Raw genomic sequence first — 15,227 nt, forward strand, 5'->3', positions numbered from 1 at the left:
AGACAGAAATGGACAGAAACAGTTAGTAACTTGGATTTCTCTCATTCCAGTAGAGAAGTCTGGAGCCCACTGAGAAAACTTGGAGGAAGCTCAACAGGAGGTAGAGAGAAGTCAACTATCTCACCAAACAAAATTAGCCTCCCATATTGTTTTAACTTCAAGGGTTACTAAAGATTAAAAAACATACAAAAACAGTGAAAAAGAACCTAAGGATACTTAAATGTACCTCTCCAACCTCTTCTGAGTACTCTGAAGCCTTCACGATTCATGAGGTTGATACAGCATTAAAGGACATGAAAGTTGGTAAGGCACCAGGTTTTGATGGAATACATCCTGAATTTATCGTAAATAGGGGACAGAATGCGAGAAGGTGGTTGACGTGCTTCTTTACCCACATACTTCAGACAGGTGTTCTTCCTAAGGAGTTTAAGAAGACTAAAATCCTTGCCATATTGAAACATGGCAAACCAAAAGATATACCACAAAGCTACAGCCCAATCGCTCTCCTCAGTTGTTGCTATAAACTGCTTGAGAGACTACTTTACAACAGAATTAGCATTGTAATTAATCAACATATTCCTATTGACCAAGCTGGTTTTAGGCAGAATCGTAGCTGTTGTGACCAAGTCCTTGCACTCACCACATGCATTGAAGCAGGATTTCAGCAACAGTTGGAAACCTCTGCTGTTTTTCTGGATCTTTCTGCTGCTTATGACACGGTTTGGAGAGAAGGGCTGCTGTATAAACTTCAGGTATTACCATGCAAAACCATGGTACAATTAATTGGAAACATGCTGAATAATAGACTCTTTCAGGTTGTCCTAAGGATTAGGTCTAGCAAGCTGAGAAGATTGAACAATGGTCTCCCTCAAGGATCAGTCTTGGCTCCTCTCCTGTTCAATCTGTATATATCAGATTTGCCACCAACGAAATCTAGAAAATTTTGCTATGCTGATGATATAGCTTTAGCTACAAGTCATAGTAATCTGAAAGAAACAGAGAACATTTTAACTGATGACCTTTCCATTCTTAGTGACTATTTTCGGAAATGGAGACTCCAACCAAACACCAGCAAAACTGAGGTGTCCTGCTTTCATCTAAATAACAAAATGGCAAACTTTACTCTCCAAGTGTCTTTGAACGGTAAGGTCCTCAGACACAATAATTACCCAAAGTACTTAGGTATAACATTAGATCGGACGCTCTCCTTCAGGCAACATCTAGTAAATACAGCAGCAAAGATTAGGAGTCGTAACAACATTCTGCAGAAGTTGTGTGGTACAACCTGGGGTGCTTCTGCAACTACCTTGAGATGTTCTGCCCTTGGCTTGGTTTTCTCTGCGGCAGAATATTGTGCTTCTGTGTGGATCAACAGCTGCCATGTGAAACTTGTGGACACTCAACTCAACAACACAATGAGGATTATTTCAGGTGTAATAAGATCAACTCCTACCCATTGGCTTTCTGTCTTGACCAACATCATGCCTCCTTCATTCTGTAGAGCACAAGCACTGTTGAGAGAATACTCCAAGATAAATGGGAACCCTGACTTGCCCATCCACTCCAATATTCCTGACCTTCAGAGGAACCAGTTGAAATCTAGACATCCGCCAGTTAAGTTCCCTCAGAAGCTCACAGAAGACAATTTCAACCCCTATGCCCAATGGAAGGAAGATTGGATCTCAGAAACAGGTGAACATCTCTGGCCTTTCTTCCCACCTAATTCGAGGTCTGATCTCCCAAGAAGAACTTGGACCATCCTTAATAGGATTCGATGTGGTCATGGTGTCTGTGCTGCGTCCCTGTATAAATGGGGAAAGATACAATCCCCCGAGTGTGACTGTGGTGCTCCTTTTCAAACCATCGAACACATTGTAAAGGAGTGTAGCAGAAGAGCCTACCCTGGAGATTGGTTTGATTTTATAGAGGCCAATACAGAGGCTCTAGAAAGGATAACATCTTTAGACATTAAAATATAATGTACTTGCTTTCTTGTTTCTGTATATATGCCATACGATAAATAATAAAATAACCACCACCACCATCCTGGCTGAATTTATATGTTGCTAAATAGCTCAGCTTACATGATTCTACTAATGCAACATAAATATTCTTTATTCCTCTACACAACAAAAGAAACACAATGATGGCAGTCTTTCTTGGCAACTGATATAAGGGTCTTCCTTATTTATCTTCAGATCCAGTAAATTCACAGCACATTGAAGGAAAACAGAAGTTAACTCCTTATTTTTAGAATTTAAAACACTCTTCTGACCTTTAGCAAGTGGATTTTTTGAGTTCATGATGTGTCAAAGAAGAGACAGAACTTAGTTGCCTCTGCACCCTGAAATTTATTTAATTTCAAGTTATTACATAAGAACAGCAATGCATTACCAACAGAAGCACTTAATACTTGTACTGCCAAGCAAAAAAATGCGGTGCTTAGTTACTTTGTTGGCAAGGGTAAGGGTAAGCTCTTCCAGCAACTCAACATCATCATCATTTCCCTTTATCCAGCTGTAGCCGGCTAGGGGCAAATATGGTTCCTCTCCACTTTCTTCGGTCTTTCCACCACTCCTGCAACACGGTGTCCCAGTCCAGGTTTCTTTCTATAATGCTGCGTTGGATGGTATCCTTCCATCTCAATCGTGGTCGTCCATGGCCTCTCCTTCCTTGGATTTGCATTTCCATCTCCTTTTTTGGCATTCTTTCGTCGCTCATCTGCTTTATGTGCCCAAACCATCTTAGTCGGCTCTTCTCTATTCTGTCATTCATTTTTTCCACTCCAATTTCTTCCCAGATTTTCTCATTCCTTATTTTGTCTCTTCTACTCTTCTGTATCATACTCTTCAAGAACTTCATTTCGGCTGCCTGTATTCGACTCTCATCCTTCTTTGTCATTGTCCAAGTTTCTGCTCCGTAAGTTGTTATGGGTACGAGCAACTCAACATATCTCCACTAAATTATGTTATTATCTTGATCCCTTAAAACTTTCATATCACCAAACAGGTTTCTCATCAACTTGACCATATGGCAAGCATCAGTCATAATCTGTACAACACTTCCACCTACTTGGAAAGATGTCAGCTTGGAAATTACAGCCTAGCTTGCTCCCCATTTCTATGTTACTGCTCAGTCCATCACACACCACTCAAACAACAGTTACTTTACAGCCCTGAAGGCGACTTACGCACTCTGAAATTATGTTCATCCTAACATTGGCATTTAAGCCATTGAAAAAAATATCTCACAGGTATCTTCCATGATGCATTTATTGCAACAGCCATCAGCACCAGTACCTCTTTAGCCTCTTCCATTTCACTTACACAGATCCCTTCCCCCATATCAACATTATCCTGTGAAGCCTCTACCATCCCACTCAATACATCTCTTGATTGACATCTCGTCAAATGTTAGACTGACAAAGATTGGATGCTGGGAAAGCGATACTTGCTCTTCTAAAGCAAAGAAAGCTTCTGGAGTGAAACCTGGATCTCCAGATAATGAATTTCTCCATTTTTTAAATGTATTTATATGAGGCAAACTCATATTGAAACTCTGCCTCTGCATAAGTAGCAGGAGAATAAAAGTGAAGGGTCAGAGCAAATTTCTTAATTGTGTGTGAATATTCACTAGTGTGTGCGCCAGCAGATCTCTTAATTATGTCAAACATTACCTCAGAAAAATTAGATGGAGTTTGAATTGCACTTTCTTGAATTGTCCTTATTATCGGGAAGATTGAGGAATCTTTCTGGTGTACGTGAACGTTGAGGGTTTTTTGTTATGTCATGCTCTGGTGATGTCATCGGCTTTTGACAGTGGCTATCTCCTCATTAATCCTGTTTCTTCACAGAGAGTACTGTACTTTTACCCCTTAATTCTTGTAGAGAGTTATCGTGCATTGACCTAGTCTCGTACGACAGAGATCGGGCCTGTCGGCCTTCCTGAAATATGTTTTGTCCTTCTGGTGGCAGGGAGACTTTAAGCAGATATTACTTTTCTGTTGCAGTTCATCAACACTGATACTTTTGTGGTAGCTTCATCTCATGGATCTGTGAGACTTTTGAAGACACGCATCGATGATGTGAAGACTGGAAAAATTGTAGACTTACTTAAATGGGACAAACTGCATTACTTCACGTAAGTAGCTACACAGGTGTGACAACATAACCTGGCTCATCACCATGTGCCAGGTCAGGAACTTCACTAACTATTGTCTGTGCAAGTATCTTGTTGAATGTATTCCAGGTTATTATTTTGGAGTATATGAGATGATGACTTGACGTTTCAACATGACTTCTGACCTGAATATGTCTTTATAAATCAGGGTTGGAGGTCAAAAAGTCAAGCAAGAGAAAAATATGGAACACTAAGTGCAGTTGGGTTGTTTTTTCACGTCCACCAGTAAGGACAGTCTGGACACACTTCTCAAGTGTTTGGTTTTGGGTGGCCACCCTACTTAGAGTTTGCCTTAGCAGATTTAAGAGAACATAGTGCAGAAACAGTGAACCATATAAAACATGTTTAATAAAGAACTGTGGGCCAACATTTCAAAAGTTAGTGCAGAAATTGAAAATATTGAGGCATATGGCAAATTTGTGTTGACAGAAGAAAGAGCAGCTCATTGCGATTCCTAAAAGGTGCCGAGCTCTCCAAGTTCCTGTCTCACACCAATGATTCCTCGGGGAATGTAGATATCGATGTGATGGGTCATTGGCCACTGGTACCTGCTCGTTGTTGCTCACTACAATTTATTAATGTTTAAAATGACCATTAAAGAAAAAATTATACTGAGTGGTACAGCTGCCCCTATTCACTCAGTTTTATGCAACCCGCAGATTATAGCCTGACCTTGGCTACTCACAGCAGTGTCTGGTCTTACTACGCTTTCTATAATTCATGTAAACGAAATCAGCATTAACGATGAACTACCGAATGATAGGAAAGAATCGTGAAAATTCTGTATCCCAGAAACTTCATGTACAGAGAATATGATGGTTGAATGACTGGAAGTAGTGTTGATATAATGCTGGCAAACCACAGCTCGTAATAGCCAAGCGTGCTTGAAGTTAGAGGAGGAAAGTGGTGCTCGTTAGTGGAAGGTTCGAGTGCGATATAGGACATTATTTTATTTTGTTGTTCAATGTTCGTGTCAGTCGCGTTGTTGAAGACAAATGTAAGTCGTATTGCAGGTACTCAGTAGCTCTTGAAAGAGCAGTAAAATAAGCTGTGCATGGCCATTCGGTTAACGAAGGAAATTATCACCTTCGTTAATGTGTATGGTAGAGATGAGTTATTCTTGCTTGCTGCAGGCACATCTAACATCCCTAATTCTGCGTAGCTACTTCCTGCTTGAATGTCTAGCTCTTTCAACTCTGTATTCACGAGGAGAGCAAAAGTTCTCGCTTCGTGAACTTACTGATGTGTTACAATCTTATGGTCCTGTTTTATGACTTTATTGAGCGCTGTAACGCTCGTAATTACATGGCGTAAGCTATCACATCTGCTGTACAGCATTTGCTTGCCATAGATTATAGGCTGATTCCAGATAATAGTCCACCCAAGTAGGAAAAAGTAAAGTTTAAAATAAAACTCAACAATTTGTTTTTATGATAGATAAAACATGACATACGCCGAGTGTTGGGCGGCGGGAAATAACCTGACTCCCTAAGGGGGCCAATGGCTTCGGGCGAATGAGCCCCTTTGGGTGGGGTGATGGTCCCCACAGTGGAGGAAATGCCACTGGAATCCATTAAGCAGCGTCTGTTCTCCAGGTTAGGGGCGGCTGCACAAGGCGTCTGTACTCCAGAGGAGCAGCCTCATTATCACCTCACTGGATCACATCCAGAGTTGTAATTCGGGACCTAGTTCCACACAGGTGACACCTTGACATTCAACCATGGAAGGTCTTTTAAGGAATACTCCACCGTCTGAACCAAGAGTTCAGAGAAGGCAGCATTCGGATACGGTGGGCTGCCACCTGAAAGATACCGTGAAGTCGGAGGCACGGAAATACCCCAGTACCACATACATGAACGAGACAAAATCAAGAATCAAACCAAAGCAGATAACATACTTCTCTACACACAATATAAACTCACTCATCCAAACCGGTAAACTAAAAGTGATCACCGACATAATGGACCAACACAAAATTCTTATCATGGGATTACAGGAAATTAGAAACACTGACCACGATGCCTTGGAATCTCAAGGGTACAGACTTTATAAAGGTATACCCGGGAAGAGAGTGATGAAGAATGTCCCACAATTTGGAACAGGATTTTTGGTCAGCCTTAAAATAATAAACTCAGTTCAAGAGTTCAGATCACAGTCTCCACGACTCTCAACGCTCACCTTAAAGGCATCTAATAAAATCTATACTATAATAAATGCCCATGCTCCCACTAATGATAAAAACAACTCAAAAGACCAGGAAGAAACAGGAGAATTTTGGAACCTATTGGACCAGACCATAGATAACATCCCCAAACACCATATAAAATTATTAATAGGCGACTTCAACGCTCAACTAGGCAGAGAAAGAAAATACCGTGACATCATCGGAAAATGGCCAGCACACAAGAAAACAAATAAAAATGGAGAGAGACTTGTTGACCTATGTAGAAACCACAATTTAATCTCAAAATCTACATGTTTTAAGAGGAAACCTCAAAAACTTAAAACATGGAAACACCCTGACTACACTAAAGGAGAATGGCAACTGGATCACATCTGCATGGACAAATACCACCACAAAGAGATCTATAACATCAAAGTCCTCCGAGGAATTGACACAGGTTCAGATCACTACGTAGTTAAAATTAAAATTAAACTCACTCCCCAAAGGAGGCAACAAAAGCAAGCCCTTAAAACTAAAAGAAAAATAGATCCTACCCAGCTAATCAACAACAAAAATTACCAGAAAGCAACTGAAAAAATAAAAATCACAGATAAACTTGAAGACTTAGTACACAACCTTAAACAAATTGCAGAAGACCTGGCTCCAATTAAACCACGTAAAAAACACCAGTGGTGAAACAGTGAATGTGATGAAACAGTGGAGAAAAGACATCAGGCATGGCTATTACATCAGTCCCAAAAAACAGAAATATCCTATCAAAAGCTAGTAAAACAGAGAAAAGAAACTACCCAAGTCTTAAGAAGAATAAAAAGACAACATCATAAGGACACCCTGCAGTTAATTGAAGAACAATTCAATAAAACTCAATCAAGGGACTACTACAAAACCTTCAGAAAGCAGCTCCAAAAATATGAACCCCCGACCCTACTGATGAAGGATGAAGATGGTAAGTTGGCCCATAACAATAAAGACAATGCAGAAATTCTGGCTAAACATTTCAACAAGCTTTTAAATTGTGAGGAACCTACAGAACTCCTTCATTTGGACACCAGCACCCCGATAAAAACATCACCAGAGAACATCAATCCCCCCACAATAAAGGAAGTCTACCAAGCTCTGAATAAATTAAAAAACTACAAAGCGCCAGGAGAAGATCAGACCTTTGCGGAAATCTGGAAATATGCAGGAACATCAGCAAAAGTTGCCCTCCATCAACAACTTGTCTCTATCTGGATTAAAGAAGAACTACCAGAACACTGGACAACAGCCGTCATTCATCCACTGCACAAAAAAGGAGATAAAACCGATCCTAATAACTACAGAGGAATAAGAAGATGTACAATATTATAGGGAAGGATCCACCTTTCAATACTCCGTAGTAAAAAGTAGTTACAACCTGTTTATTGGGACCGGTTTCAACACATTTCAAGTGTCATCATCAGCCAATTAGCGAAGATCTTAAAACAACTAATATATTGAACACAGGCAAAATATTAACATTGTATCATATCATAGCAATTCAGTTAATGTTCAAAACACAATAATCACAGTCAAGAGAGTAAACAGAACATCACTATCTTGCGCCGAAAACAAATATATTTGAAGTTCATAAGCAGATCAAGTATGCACTTATGTAAAGTCGTTGCTAGGCAGGTCTTGTAGGCATTTGTTTCTCCGGCCGAAGAGTAAAAGGTGACGTGAATGAAGTCTTAGGAAAACAGTGTAGGATTTAATTTCGTCAAAATCAAAGTGGATATATAGGTTTTAAAATAATTTAAAACGTTAAAAAAGAATAAAGCCAAATAAAAATATATTAAAAAATGGGAAGAAATAATGAAAGAAATACGAGGTTCAACTCGAAACAACTTGCCGTAGTAATTGATAAAGAAATGATAGAGAAAGGGGGTGGGGAACGTTTATTAGAGGGTGGTGATGGTGGTTATTGTTATTAGAGGAAATACAATTGGGCAACAATCCTTTATATAACACTTACTTATGCCAGGCTCCTCACTTTCATCTATCCTGTCCGACCTCCCTTGGTCAACTCTTGTTCTTTTCCGACCCCGATGCTATTAGGTTTGCGAGGGCTAGGGAGTCTTTCATTTTCACGCCCTTCATGGCCCTTGTCTTCCTTTAACCGATATCTTCATTTTTCGAAGTGTCGGTTCTCTTCCTCTTTTTTCCTCGAATTAGTGTTATATAAAGGATTGTTGCCCAATTGTATTTCCTCTAATAACAATAACCACCATCACCACCCTCTAATAAACGTTCCCCACCCCCTTTCTCTATTTATCATTTCTTTATCAATTACTACGGCAAGTTGTTTCGAGTTGAACCTCGTATTTCTTTCATTATTTCTTCCCATTTTTTAATATATTTTTATTTGGCTTTATTCTTTTTTAACGTTTTAAATTATTTTAAAACCTATATATCCACTTTGATTTTGACGAAATTAAATCCTACACTGTTTTCCTAAGACTTCATTCACGTCACCTTTTACTCTTCGGCCGGAGAAACAAATGCCTACAAGACCTGCCTAGCAACGACTTTACATAAGTGCATACTTGATCTGCTTATGAACTTCAAATATATTTGTTTTCGGCGCAAGATAGTGATGTTCTGTTTACTCTCTTGACTGTGATTATTGTGTTTTGAACATTAACTGAATTGCTATGATATGATACAATGTTAATATTTTGCCTGTGTTCAATATATTAGTTGTTTTAAGATCTTCGCTAATTGGCTGATGATGACACTTGAAATGTGTTGAAACCGGTCCCAATAAACAGGTTGTAACTACTTTTTACTACGGAGTATTGAAAGGTGGATCCTTCCCTATAATATTGTACATCTTCTTATTTCTCTATTCAATACGGAACAATCATGAAGTTTTTAACTTTACAGGGGAATCTCACTCCTAGACATAACATACAAAATATTTTCAATAATCATCCTTAATAGGATAAGTTTACAACTTGAGAAAGAACTAGGAGAATATCAAGGAGGTTTCAGACCCTGGAGGAGCTGTCCTGATCAGATCATGAGTCTTAAGTTGATAATGGACTATAACAGGAGAAGAAACAGAGATATGGTGATAACATTTGTAGATTTCAAGAAAGCTTATGATTGCATCCATAGAGAATCTGTTTAAAATTTTAAGACACCTTGGACTACACCCCAAATTAATAAACGTGATAAAATTGACTCACCAACACCAAATCAAAACATCAGAGACATTTGAAATTAAAACTGGGCTACGGCAGGGAGATGGGCTCTCACCACTGTTATTTAACTGTGCTCTAAAAATGGTAATGAGGGAATGGTTTAGGAAATGTCCCCCCAAAATAAAGATTGGCCGAAAAATCAAAACAAATTGCCTGGGTTTTGCTGACGATTTAGCATTACTAGCAGTGGACATGAAAGAAGCAAAAACCCAGATAACAGAACTTCAAAACATTGCAAATAAAATTGGCCTCAAAATATCATTTGAAAAAACAGAAATTATGCTGCAAAAACCAACACAGCTAAAAGAAGTCACCATAAATGGTAATAAAATCAAAATAGTAAATCAATTTAAATATCTTGGAGAAGTAATAACACATAACCTAAATGAAAAAATCTCAATCCAAATAAGAACAAATAGATTAGCTAAAGCACAAAAATTAACATGGGATATCTACAAAAAGAAATGTCTATCAATAAATACAAAAATAAAACACTACAACACAGTTATAAAACCAGAAGCTACATATGCAGCAGAAACACTCTTTTACCTGAATAAACAATCAAATACTGACAGACTTCAGAAAATTGAAAGGAGGATTGGAAGAACCTGCATCAACAAAAATACCAGAAAGATGGACAGTGGCGGTTTATACCTAATAAAGTCGTGTACAAAGAGCTAGAACCCATTACAGATACTATGCGTAAGAGGAGACTGGGATTCTTTGGGCATATCATGAGGATGCAGGATTCGAGACTTCTGAAACAACTAGTACAACACAATCTCGTCTCAAAAAATACTACAACAGGATGTAAATGGATCAGAGAAGTAAGAGAGGATCTGAAGGAAATAGGCCTTACAACAGAAGACACCACAAATAAGATAAAATTGAATACAAAACTCAAGAATACAAACCTCCGCTTTACCCTTACACAAAACAAACCAACAACACGCACATTTTCAACTGAGGAAAGGGCACGAAGATCGGAGCGTCTGAAGAAGTACTGGGAGGACCGCAAAGCCCGAACAATCCCTTCAAAGAGACCTGAACGACGGACTGACTAAAGTGATCCTATGTGGTCATAAAAGAAGAAGAAAACATGACATTTTACTAATTTTATGATATGTATTCATTTATTGATGTCTTTCAGTTTTTAGTTGTGTGCTTGATTGAACCTTTATATAAAGGCTAAATTCATTTGATATTTCTCAATAGTTTTAGGAATTCCTGCTTATTATGATGAAAAGTTATGAAAATAATTATAGTAAATTTTAATTCTAATGCTCTTTCTCTTTGCAGTAAAGTACTTATTTAGGTTATTAACAGTTTTTGTAAGGTGTAATAAAGCAACAAATTTATTGCTGCAGGCCATGTAAACACGCAACGAAAAAGCTATAAAAGTTTCTATAGACGAAAGGTGCGTAGCTAAATTTGAATAAAACTTAGCATCCAAAGCCAATCCTGCACACCCTTTCAAACTGCTATATCATTCATTTAAAATTTCAAATGGATTCATACGAATCTGATGGTAAAATAAGTCCCGTGTTTACGGCGTTCTTGCGAGCAGGCGACCGGGAAGTTCCCCGCTGACGCAACACGCTGTCGACAGGATTCAGTTTCTGCGTCTTGTAGACGTATTTTAGAATAACAATCTGTGTTCACAGTGACATGATATTTAATAATGCCACTTACTCACAAGGAACATTGTCAAGGGTATTACGAGAGGAAAGATGACACCTGCCCAGTTACACGTACGCCGCCAACAGGTACGAGAATCAGTGAAGAAACACAGAGCTCAGAAAAAACTTCAGGGCTTATCAACAGTTACTTCCTGTTCTACAAGTCCAACAACACAACCATCAACATCGATTGCAGAGTCAAGTACACCAACATCTGGTTATAAATGCAAACAAACATTGAGGAAAGCTGTAAAGCGTTTGGAGCACGCTTCACCAGTGAGTCCACAGAATAAATTTGGTGTAGGCCTAAGTTCATCTACCTCCGGCAAGGGCAGGAAGTTTTCACTTCCAAATAAAGTAGTTCTTATATTTCTCATTCCAGATGATACCAGTTGGCCATCTCCTCGAGCAAGAGATTTAATCTCCGTAAAGAACAGTTCAGGACAAAAGATTCAAAAAACGGATTCATGTGTGTCACAATGCAAGAATACACGAAGTTTTTAAACAAGAATACCCACATCATGCAGTCGGTCAGTCTTCTTTTTGTGGACTTCGACCAAACTACTTTCTGTGCAATACCAGGAACACATGATATTCATTATGTGGAGCCATTCAAAAATACGAGGGTCGAGTCATAAGTCATGGCAACTGTTTTTTTTTCTCACGAACAGGAGACGACACGGAAAATCTAAGATATGCATTTGAAAATATAGGGCATGTACATATGCATAGTGCCTGAAAACAAATTGTGACTTCAGGAGATTCTTGTAGGAAAGTGACAGAACACAGGCCATTGGTAAACATTGTTTTATTATGGTATAGACAGCAAATACACAAGACTTCGTACAAAGGACAGCTCTCCATTGGTTACAGGCCTTCGAAATAATCTACTCCGTACATCTTTGTTCAGGGACACTGGACGGCCTGGGCGAGGCAAATCGGCAGTTGACACCCTACCCCGTTTGAACGTCTCCACCCACCCAGCCACTGTTCTATAGGGTATGGCATGCACACCTAATCCTTCCCACAGCTCTGCATGGCATTGGCATGTATTTCTGCCGCGGAGAACTGCTATTATAATAAAATAAAAAATTAGATGTATGGCTTTTCAGGCGTTTGCTCTATTAACCAGCGTTTCGTCTTAGGTCTGACACTAGACTCTGGTTAATAGAGCAAATGCCTGAAAAGCCATACATCTAATTTTTGACCTGATTTTTGATATGCTCTATTGGTGGAAAAATATCATATTCCCTCTAGGGGGACTTAGCATTTCCATTGCTATTTTAATATACAATCGTTGCTCCTGCTTGTTGACTTCTATTTTGTGACGCTCTTACTCACACACTGAACTTGAGGGCATGCTTAGACCCACACTGTTGTTTACATAAACCATCTAGTGGCATCATATGCAAGTACATACCGTACGTTTCCAAATACATATCTTAGATTTTCCGTGTTGTCGCCTGTTCGCGAGAAGAAAAAAGAAAGTTGCCTTGACTTATGACTCGACCTACGTATATAGTTCAGGCAAGAAAATGTTATTCTGAAACTACTACACACTCTCTACATCCAGACTACAAGATTGAAGCAGATGACAAAAATCCACCCCTGTGATACGGCTTTTGAAGTGGGTGACTTTGTACTTGGAAAATACAGTGGAAAGAAACATTCAAAATATTATGTTTGTACCATAACTGAAAATAATGGTGATACTTATTTTGTAACCGATTTTCGCAAGTGCAACGATGAAGCTGAACTGTCTTGTGAACCACCAACTTGACCCTCAACGGGCGACTTAAACGCACTCAACATTGTGATTGCAGTAGTGCCAGACCTGTAGCTTAGATCCTTTCCAACAAAACAAAGATGGCCCAGGCCATCATAGCTCAACTGGTAGAGCAACCGATGCGAAATCGGGAGGTTGTGTGTTCGGAATCCACTGGTGTCTGGTTGGCCAATTTTGTTCTGTACCTAACATTTCTTCAACACATACTAAATGTACGTAACACGACTTAATAGGTTGAAAGTCGGTTTCGATTACCAGTGACTCGTTTTACTCGTGGGAAATGGTATTTTGATGAGTCTATACCAGAAGCAGAATGAACAAAAATTGTTTTATATTTTTATATTATTTTCTGACCAAGCTTTCATTCAAACTGTAGGCTACTTAAGCATTGAATGTTCAGTTATTATTAAATATTTTAGTTCATTTTACATTCACTGTTATTAGTGTTAAATAAATGTGTGACAATTCATAAAAACACTTTACTTTATTAAGTAGGTCATATGTCAATACCAGTATCCGTAGTTATATATATTATTAGGAGCAAAAAGCTTGTAGTTTTATGTGACTGATAATCTCAGTATCATAAGCCACAGGTACTCATTTTTTACACAAAATCCGAACCACCGGACGCGACTTTCACCTCGAAAATCACACATGCATTAATTGGGACCCGAACCCAGTCCGTCTTGATGGTTCCAAGCAGCTTGACCGCTGCGCTATCACACCCCTTCTTTATTATTACTTACTGCATTATTGAATATATATTTTATCATTCAGTGATCGTATTCGATGCGGAGTTTAAGATTTATTAGCCCCTTTTGCCATGTCGCCAGTGTATGTAATCCCGCGCCGCTGTCGAGTAAACACGCAACGATCACCTTTAACTATATTACGCAGTCATTATGCAACTTACACATTTGGTTTTATTTGCAAAATGTACCTTTGACCTTCTTGTAAACAATATCTTGACATTACCAATAAAAGTTGCCACAATTCACAGAATTTAGAAAAAACGTAAAGGTATGTAAAGTCAAAAGTCCGTTCCATGTAAACACCGATCGCTACGTTTAAAATGTTATAAAATCGCATACATCGTGTGTACAACAATGAAATTTTTGGAGGTTGTTAAGTATCATCTGGACGTTATGCATAAATCAATTTGTTTAAGTGGTAAGTTTCATATATATGTTAAAAAGAAATGTACAAATATAAACATGCGATGCCTGGAATTGGCCTATAAAATACTGTGAAAAACGTGTTTCTATCAGTTTCGATGTGATGAGACTATACAAAATGGCGGTGAATTGACATGTCTGTAATTAGTCCTAACCTATCACGTTTTCTATGATACCGTGACCACCCTTTTCTGCCACTTGAACAAATCAAGTGTGCTGTTCTCGACCGACAGCTAAAGGAGTTTCACAATGAAGTATTTATTTATTTTCCACCTAGTCGATACAATGATTGCCTAAGGCAATTTTTATTGGTCAAAAGTGGTACATGTTTCGTATATTATCAACATCTTCAGCCACATAACACTGTTTGGATGAAAAATATAAAATTGACAAAGTAATGCTTTAGAGGAAGTGTCCTTGAAATTAACATAAGATTGACAAGATTAAAACAAACAAATAACTCAAGAGAAAATATATAAATTATTTCTACAATAGAAAGCAGTCGTCAAGGAAACACTTGTACAATATTCCATAGAGAAATTGTCCTAATAAATATTCTTTTCTTAATAATCCATGAAAAAAGATCAATTTATAAATTAAAAATTATACAATTTATAAGTAATTATCGAAATGAAGAAATCCTGATATCACAGTGCGGCTCTTATTATTAATGTAGATGAAAATATAACTAATTCCTAGTTGTCAAATCTTATTAAGCCTGCTTTCCTTTGGAACAGTAACTCCTGTCATTCTTTCACACTTTTGCGCCGGGTGTAATATTGATGATGCGTTCTTCCTTGTTCTTGCACCTGAGGAGGAGGAGGAGCGGGGGATATAGGTGTGTCAAGAACTTCCTTGCTGTCACCTATAGCTTCAACTGAGGAGGAATAAGTTGTAGGGCTATCTGTAGGTGGAGAAATTCCAATTCTTTTTTCTTGATCCTTCTCAAGCATTTTCAAATATACTAGAATTTGATAATATAATGGATTCTTATATTCT

The 15,227-nt window shown here is 38.4% G+C and overlaps 1 protein-coding gene across 1 annotated transcript in view; it reads left to right on the forward strand.

Annotated features, from left to right (window-relative positions):
• Positions 1-15,227, forward strand: part of Nup43 (Nucleoporin 43kD) — a 115,059-nt gene that overhangs the window by 15,474 nt on the left and 84,358 nt on the right. Inside the window, exon 3 of the mRNA XM_067156285.2 lies at positions 4,010-4,140. Coding sequence (XP_067012386.1) covers positions 4,010-4,140 — 131 coding nt within the window. The remainder of the gene's footprint in view (positions 1-4,009; positions 4,141-15,227) is intronic.

The sequence above is a fragment of the Anabrus simplex genome, chromosome 12 (genome assembly GCF_040414725.1).
Source record: "Anabrus simplex isolate iqAnaSimp1 chromosome 12, ASM4041472v1, whole genome shotgun sequence".
NCBI lineage: Eukaryota > Metazoa > Arthropoda > Insecta > Orthoptera > Tettigoniidae > Anabrus > Anabrus simplex.